Source organism: Mustelus asterias, unplaced genomic scaffold (genome assembly GCF_964213995.1).
Source record: "Mustelus asterias unplaced genomic scaffold, sMusAst1.hap1.1 HAP1_SCAFFOLD_895, whole genome shotgun sequence".
Taxonomy (NCBI): Eukaryota; Metazoa; Chordata; class Chondrichthyes; order Carcharhiniformes; family Triakidae; genus Mustelus; species Mustelus asterias.
The window spans coordinates 1,617-10,000 of record NW_027590841.1 but is presented as its reverse complement, the minus strand read 5'-3'; the positions used below and the strand labels follow the sequence as shown (position 1 = coordinate 10,000).

General features: G+C 51.7%; 1 protein-coding gene across 1 annotated transcript in view; it reads left to right on the top strand.

Moving 5' to 3' along the window:
• Positions 1-8,184, top strand: part of LOC144487581 (serine protease 27-like) — a gene marked incomplete at its 3' end in the record, with an annotated part of 27,694 nt that extends 19,510 nt beyond the window's left edge. Inside the window, exons 2-4 of the mRNA XM_078205665.1 lie at positions 2,501-2,527; positions 5,344-5,506; positions 7,916-8,184. Of these exons, the coding sequence (XP_078061791.1) occupies positions 2,501-2,527; positions 5,344-5,506; positions 7,916-8,184 (459 nt within the window). The remainder of the gene's footprint in view (positions 1-2,500; positions 2,528-5,343; positions 5,507-7,915) is intronic.
• Positions 8,185-8,384: the final 200 nt, after the last annotated feature.

Below are 8,384 nucleotides of genomic sequence, written 5' to 3'. Positions count from 1 at the left end.
TAACACACCGTGTGTCACTGGGTATAACGCTGTGTATATTATATAATAACACACCGTGCGTCACTGGGTATAACGCTGTGTATATTATATAATAACACACCGTGCGTCACTGGGTATAACGCTGTGTATATTATATAATAACACACCGTGTGTCACTGGGTATAACGCTGTGTATATTATATAATAACACACCGTGCGTCACTGGGTATAACGCTGTGTATATTATATAATAACACACCGTGCGTCACTGGGTATAACGCCGTGTATATTATATAATAACACACCGTGCGTCACTGGGTATAACGCTGTGTATATTATATAATAACACACCGTGTGTCACTGGGTATAACGCCGTGTATATTATATAATAACACACCGTGCGTCACTGGGTATAACGCTGTGTATATTATATAATAACACACCGTGTGTCACTGGGTATAACGCCGTGTATATTATATAATAACACACCGTGCGTCACTGGGTATAACGCTGTGTATATTATATAATAACACACCGTGCGTCACTGGGTATAACGCCGTGTATATTATATAATAACACACCGTGCGTCACTGGGTATAACGCTGTGTACATTATATAATAACACACCGTGCGTCACTGGGTATAACGCAGTGTATATTATATAATAACACACCGTGCGTCACTGGGTATAACGTTGTGTATATTATATAATAACACACCGTGCGTCACTGGGTATAACGCTGTGTATATTATATAATAACACACCGTGCGTCACTGGGTATAACGCCGTGTATATTATATAACAACACACCGTGCGTCACTGGGTATAACGCTGTGTATATTATATAATAACACACCGTGTGACACTGGGTATAACGCTGTGTATATTATATAATAATACACCGTGTGTCACTGGGTATAACGCTGTGTATATTATATAATAATACACCGTGTGTCACTGGGTATAACGCTGTGTATATTATATAATAACACACCGTGCGTCACTGGGTATAACGCTGTGTATATTATATAATAACACACCGTGCGTCACTGGGTATAACGCTGTGTATATTATATAATAACACACCGTGCGTCACTGGGTATAACGCCGTGTATATTATATAATAACACACCGTGCGTCACTGGGTATAACGCTGTGTATATTATATAACAACACACCGTGCGTCACTGGGTATAACGCCGTGTATATTATATAATAACACACCGTGCGTCACTGGGTATAACGCTGTGTATATTATATAATAACACACCGTGTGACACTGGGGATAACGCTGTGTATATTATGTAATAACACACCGTGTGTCACTGGGTATAACGCTGTGTATATTATATAATAACACACCGTGTGTCACTGGGTATAACGCTGTGTATATTATATAATAACACACCGTGCGTCACTGGGTATAACGCTGTGTATATTATATAATAACACACCGTGTGACACTGGGGATAACGCTGTGTATATTATATAATAACACACCGTGCGTCACTGGGTATAACGCCGTGTATATTATATAATAACACACCGTGTGTCACTGGGTATAACGCCGTGTATATTATATAATAACACACCGTGCGTCACTGGGTATAACGCTGTGTATATTATATAATAACACACCGTGCGTCACTGGGTATAACGCTGTGTATATTATATAATAACACACGGTGCGTCACTGGGTATAACGCTGTGTATATTATATAATAACACACCGTGCGTCACTGGGTATAACGCCGTGTATATTATATAATAACACACCGTGCGTCACTGGGTATAACGCTGTGTATATTATATAATAACACACCGTGCGTCACTGGGTATAACGCCGTGTATATTATACAATAACACACCGTGCGTCACTGGGTATAACGCTGTGTATATTATATAATAACACACCGTGCGTCACTGGGTATAACGCCGTGTATATTATATAATAACACACCGTGCGTCACTGGGTATAACGCCGTGTATATTATATAATAACACACCGTGCGTCACTGGGTATAACGCTGTGTATATTATATAATAACACACCGTGCGTCACTGGGTATAACGCTGTGTATATTATATAATAACACACCGTGCGTCACTGGGTATAACGCTGTGTATATTATATAATAACACACCGTGCGTCACTGGGTATAACGCTGTGTATATTATACAATAACACACCGTGCGTCACTGGGTATAACGCTGTGTATATTATATAATAACACACCGTGCGTCACTGGGTATAACGCTGTGTATATTATATAATAACACACCGTGCGTCACTGGGTATAACGCCGTGTATATTATATAATAACACACCGTGCGTCACTGGGTATAACGCTGTGTATATTATATAATAACACACCGTGCGTCACTGGGTATAACGCTGTGTATATTATATAATAACACACCGTGTGTCACTGGGTATAACGCTGTGTATATTATATGTAAAGTTGTAAATATTGTGAATCCGCTGCTAGTATTTATTGGATTCCTGTTTTTTTCTTACAGACATTCACTTGGTACAAAGTCAATATAGTAAGTAAACTATTTATTCATAACACAATCCAGGCGTGTCCACTCAGTCCTGCTTCACCTCTGCACTTTGACTTCTGGCAAAGACATATTATTGTCCCTGTTAAAGATTGCCATATCCCTGTTCTTGGGAAACTTTTATAACTCAAATGTCACAAGAACAGAGAGGGAGATTCAAGCGCTGATAGTGAGCCGCACTGTGGGAGGGTCAGTGCTGAGGGAGCGCCGCACTGTGGGAGGGTCAGTGCTGAGGGAGCGCCGCACTGTGGGAGGGTCAGTGCTGAGGGAGCGCCGCACTGTGGGAGGGTCGGTGCTGAGGGAGCACCGCACTGTGGGAGGGTCAGTGCTGAGGGAGCGCCGCACTGTGGGAGGGTCAGTGCTGAGGGAGTGCCGCACTGTGGGAGGGTCAGTGCTGAGGGAGCGCCGCACTGTGGGAGGGTCAGTGCTGAGGGAGCGCCGCACTGTGGGAGGGTCAGTGCTGAGGGAGCGCCGCACTGTGGGAGGGTCAGTGCTGAGGGAGCGCCGCACTGTGGGAGGGTCAGTGCTGAGGGAGCGCCGCACTGTGGGAGGGTCAGTGCTGAGGGAGCGCCGCACTGTGGGAGGGTCAGTGCTGAGGGAGCGCCGCACTGTGGGAGGGTCAGTGCTGAGGGTGCGCTGCACTGTGGGAGGGTCAGTGCTGAGGGAGTGCCGCACTGTGGGAGGGTCAGTGCTGAGGGAGCGCCGCACTGTGGGAGGGTCAGTGCTGAGGGAGCGCCGCACTGTGGGAGGGTCAGTGCTGAGGGAGTGCCGCACTGTGGGAGGGTCGGTGCTGAGGGAGCGCCGCACTGTGGGAGGGTCGGTGCTGAGGGAGCGCCGCACTGTGGGAGGGTCGGTGCTGAGGGAGCGCAGCACTGTGGGAGGGTCGGTGCTGAGGGAGTGCCGCACTGTGGGAGGGTCAGTGCTGAGGGAGCGCCGCACTGTGGGAGTGTCAGTGCTGAGGGAGTGCCGCACTGTGGGAGGGTCAGTGCTGAGGGAGCACCGCACTGTGGGTCAGTGCTGAGGGAGCACCGCACTGTGGGAGGGTCAGTGCTGAGGGAGCGCCGCACTGTGGGAGGGTCAGTGCTGAGAGAGCGCCGCACTGTGGGAGGGTCGGTGCTGAGGGAGTGCCGCACTGTGGGAGGGTCAGTGCTGAGGGAGCGCCGCACTGTGGGAGGGTCAATGCTGAGGGAGCGCCACACTGTGGGAGGGTCAGTGCTGAGGGAGCGCCGCACTGTGGGAGGGTCAGTGCTGAGGGAGCGCCGCACCGTGGGAGGGTCAGTGCTGAGGGAGCGCCGCACTGTGGGAGGGTCAGTGCGGAGGGAGCGCCGCACTGTGGGAGGGTCAGTGCTGAGGGAGCGCCACACTGTGGGAGGGTCAGTGCTGAGGGAGTGCCGCACTGTGGGAGGGTCGGTGCTGAGGGAGCGCCGCACTGTGGGAGGGTCAGTGCTGAGGGAGCGCCGCACTGTGGGAGGGTCGGTGCTGAGGGAGCGCCGCACTGTGGGAGTGTCAGTGCCGAGTTAATTGCTCTATTCACATGTTAATTAATCTTGCATTTAAAACTTGCAATGTGTGGTGAACCATAGATGGTTAGCACTATGGGTACTTGTAGATATGTTACTGTTGTCACTGTTGGGGTTAGGGTTGGGCTGTTCTACCTGTTGATATTGTTCTGTGGTACACTCCGGTTGGCTCCGCCTACCTGTAGGAGTATAAAGGTCACTGCACTGCCTGGTGACCCTCAGTCTGGGATTGTATTGTTATATAGTGGCTCCATTCTTGTTACTAATAAAAGCCTTTATTTCCCGGGTACGATCCAGCCTCCCGAGTGATTTAATCGCGCATCACAATGTTACATTCATTAACGCACTGTGACACCCGGTCCCAGAGGGGGAAAGGACAGTGTATCTAACACACTGTGACACCCGGTCCCAGAGGGGGAAAGGACAGTGTATCTAACGCACTGTGACACCCGGTCCCAGAGGGGGAAAGGACAGTGTATCTAACGCACTGTGACACCCGGTCCCAGAGGGGGAAAGGACAGTGTATCTAACGCACTGTGACACCCGGTCCCAGAGGGGGAAAGGACAGTGTATCTAACGCACTGTGACACCCGGTCCCAGAGGGGGAATGGACAGTGTATCTAACGCACTGTGACACCCGGTCCCAGAGGGGGAATGGACAGTGTATCTAACGCACTGTGACACCCGGTCCCAGAGGGGGAAAGGACAGTGTATCTAACGCACTGTGACACCCGGTCCCAGAGGGGGAAAGGACAGTGTATCTAACGCACTGTGACACCCGGTCCCAGAGGGGGAAAGGACAGTGTATCTAACGCACTGTGACACCCGGTCCCAGAGGGGGAAAGGACAGTGTATCTAACGCACTGTGACACCCGGTCCCAGAGGGGGGAAAGGACAGTGTATCTAACGCACTGTGACACCCGGTCCCAGAGGGGGAAAGGACAGTGTATCTAACGCACTGTGACACCCGGTCCCAGAGGGGGAAAGGACAGTGTATCTAACGCACTGTGACACCCGGTCCCAGAGGGGGAAAGGACAGTGTATCTAACGCACTGTGACACCCGGTCCCAGAGGGGGAAAGGACAGTGTATCTAACGCACTGTGACACCCGGTCCCAGAGGCGGAAAGGACAGTGTATCTAACGCACTGTGACACCCGGTCCCAGAGGGGGAAAGGACAGTGTATCTAACGCACTGTGACACCCGGTCCCAGAGGCGGGGATAGTGGGACAATCTCCAATTCTTCATGTTGCCTGATTCTGATCCGGGCTGTTATTTCCAGGTTGTGGGCGTCCGGTGACCTCGAACCGGATTGTCGGCGGACATGATTCCAAAGACGGTGCTTGGCCGTGGCAGGTTAGCATTCACGAGGGAGCGACGCACGTTTGTGGGGGAACCCTCATTGACAAGCACTGGGTGTTGACGGCGGCGCACTGCGTCTTTAAGTGAGTGAATCCTGTCGCAAATCGCGTTTAACCCCCCACGATCCCGACCTCAACACTTCTGGTGGAGGGGGGGAAGGGGCGTGGGGGTTGGTTTCGTTGTTCCAGGCAGGCGAGCTGCAGGCTTTGTTTCGGGCCTAGTCTCAAGATGGCCGCCTCGTCAACCAATCCCGGGACTCTGACGGCCCTCTCCGGCTCCCTGGACCCTGTTTCCACGCGTGGCCGACACGCCTTCACCCCGCGTGTTTCGAGGGGACTCTCCAGCTGCCTTCCCCGCCCCCCCCCCCCCCCCCCATGCCCCCCTGCCACTGCTGGGGCCCTCTTGACAGTAAAGCAAGGCTCCGGGGCTCGCGATCCCGACCGGGGAAGGCGCCGCACAGACGGACGCCAGTGGGGCTCGACAGATCGAATCCGCCGTGGGGAGGCCAGGAGAGAGAGGATGAGGCCACTTGGCCCCTTCAGCCCTGCTACCCCTTTCGATCAGATCACCGTTTCACTCACCCCTGACCCCACATTCCCGTCCAACCCCCCCGACAATCTTTCAGCCCCCCCTCGTCAATCGAGAGTCCTCATCCATCTTAGAAATAGTCAAAAAGACCACCCGCCTTGTGAGGAAGAAGGTTCCGGAAACTCACCTTCCCCTGAGAGAAAACCTTTCTCCTTGACTCCATCCGTGACTTATTTATGACCCCTAACCCCTGCCCTAGGGTATCTAACCCCGTGCTGTACCTGTCCTGGGAGTGTTTGATGGGGACAGTGTAGAGGGAGATTTGCTCTGTATCTAACCCCGTGCTGTACCTGTCCTGGGAGTGTTTGATGGGGACAGTGTCGATGGAGCTTTACTCTGTATCTAACCCCGTGCTGTACCTGTCCTGGGAGTGTTTGATGGGGACAGTGTAGAGGGAGCTTTACTCTGTATCTAACCCCGTGTTGTACCTGTCCTGGGAGTGTTTGATGGGGGGACAGTGTAGAGGGAGCTTTACTCTGTATCTAACCCCGTGCTGTACCTGTCCTGGGAGTGTTTGATGGGGACAGTGTAGAGGGAGATTTGCTCTGTATCTAACCCCGTGCTGTACCTGTCCTGGGAGTGTTTGATGGGGGACAGTGTAGAGGGAGCTTTACTCTGTATCTAACCCCGTGCTGTACCTGTCCTGGGAGTGTTTGATGGGGACAGTGTAGAGGGAGCTTTACTCTGTATCTAACCCCGTGTTGTACCTGTCCTGGGAGTGTTTGATGGGGACAGTGTGGAGGGAGCTTTACTCTGTATCTAACCCCGTGCTGTACCTGTCCTGGGAGTGTTTGATGGGGACAGTGTGGAGGGAGCTTTACTCTGTATCTAACCCCGTGCTGTATCTGTCCTGGGAGTGTTTGATGGGGACAGTGTAGAGGGAGCTTTACTCTGTATCGAACCCCGTGCTGTACCTGTCCTGGGAGTGTTTGATGGGGACAGTGTCGAGGGAACTTTACTCTGTATCTAACCCCGTGCTGTACCTGTCCTGGGAGTGTTTGATGGGGACAGTGTAGAGGGAGCTTTACTCTGTATCTAACACCGTGCTGTACCTGTCCTGGGAGTGTTTGATGGGGACAGTGTAGAGGGAGTTTACTCTGTATCTCACCCCGTGCTGTACCTGTCCTGGGAGTGTTTGATGGGGACAGTGTAGAGGGAGTTTACTCTGTATCTCACCCCGTGCTGTACCTGTCCTGGGAGTGTTTGATGGGGGACAGTGTAGAGGGAGCTTTACTCTGTATCTCACCCCATGCTGTACCTGTCCTGGGAGTGTTTGATGGGGGACAGTGTAGAGGGAGCGTTACTCTGTATCTAACCCCGTGCTGTACCTGTCCTGGGAGTGTTTGATGGGGACAGTGTAGAGGGAGCTTTACTCTGTATCTAACCCCGTGCTGTACCTGTCCTGGGAGTGTTTGATGGGGACAGTGTAGAGGGAGCTTCACTCTGTATCTAACCCCGTGCTGTACCTGTCCTGGGAGTGTTTGATGGGGACAGTGTAGAGGGAGCTTTACTCTGTATCTAACCCCGTGCTGTACCTGTCCTGGGAGTGTTTGATGGGGACAGTGTAGAGGGAGCTTTACTCTGTATCTAACCCCGTGCTGTACCTGTCCTGGGAGTGTTTGATGGGGACAGTGTAGAGGGAGCTTTACTCTGTATCTAACCCCGTGCTGTACCTGTCCTGGGAGTGTTTGATGGGGACAGTGTAGAGGGAGCTTTACTCTGTATCTAACCCCGTGCTGTACCTGTCCTGGGAGTGTTTGATGGGGACAGTGTAGAGGGAGCTTTACTCTGTATCTAACCCCGTGCTGTCCCTGTCCTGGGAGTGTTTGATGGGGACAGTGTAGAAGGAGCTTCACTCTGTATCTCACCCACTGTTGTATTGATATATTTTGTGTGTGGTTCAGGGAGAAGGTATCGAAGTACATTATCTACTTTGGACGATATCAGCAAGGGGGCGTGAATTTACATGAAAAGTTTTCCAGAGTGTTGATGATACAGAGACATGAAGGATACATTGACGAGGAACATGGGAATGATATTGCCTTGCTGCGGTTAATCACTACCATCGACTACACTGACCACATTCTGCCCGTCTGTCTCCCCCGCTCTGACCTCCTGATCCCCTGTGGAGCCGCGTGCTGGATCACAGGCTGGGGACACATAAAGGAGGGAGGTAAGGAACACAGTGACACACCCGCTCTCTCTCTCTCTCTGTCACTCTCTCTCTGTCACTCTCTCTCTGTCTCTCTCTCTCTGTCTCTGTCTCTCTCTGTCCCTCTCTCTGTCTCTCTCTCTCTCTGTCACTCTCTGTCTCTCTCTGTCTCTCTCTCCCTCTCTCTGTCTCTCTCTCTCTGTCCCTCTCTCTCTCTCTGT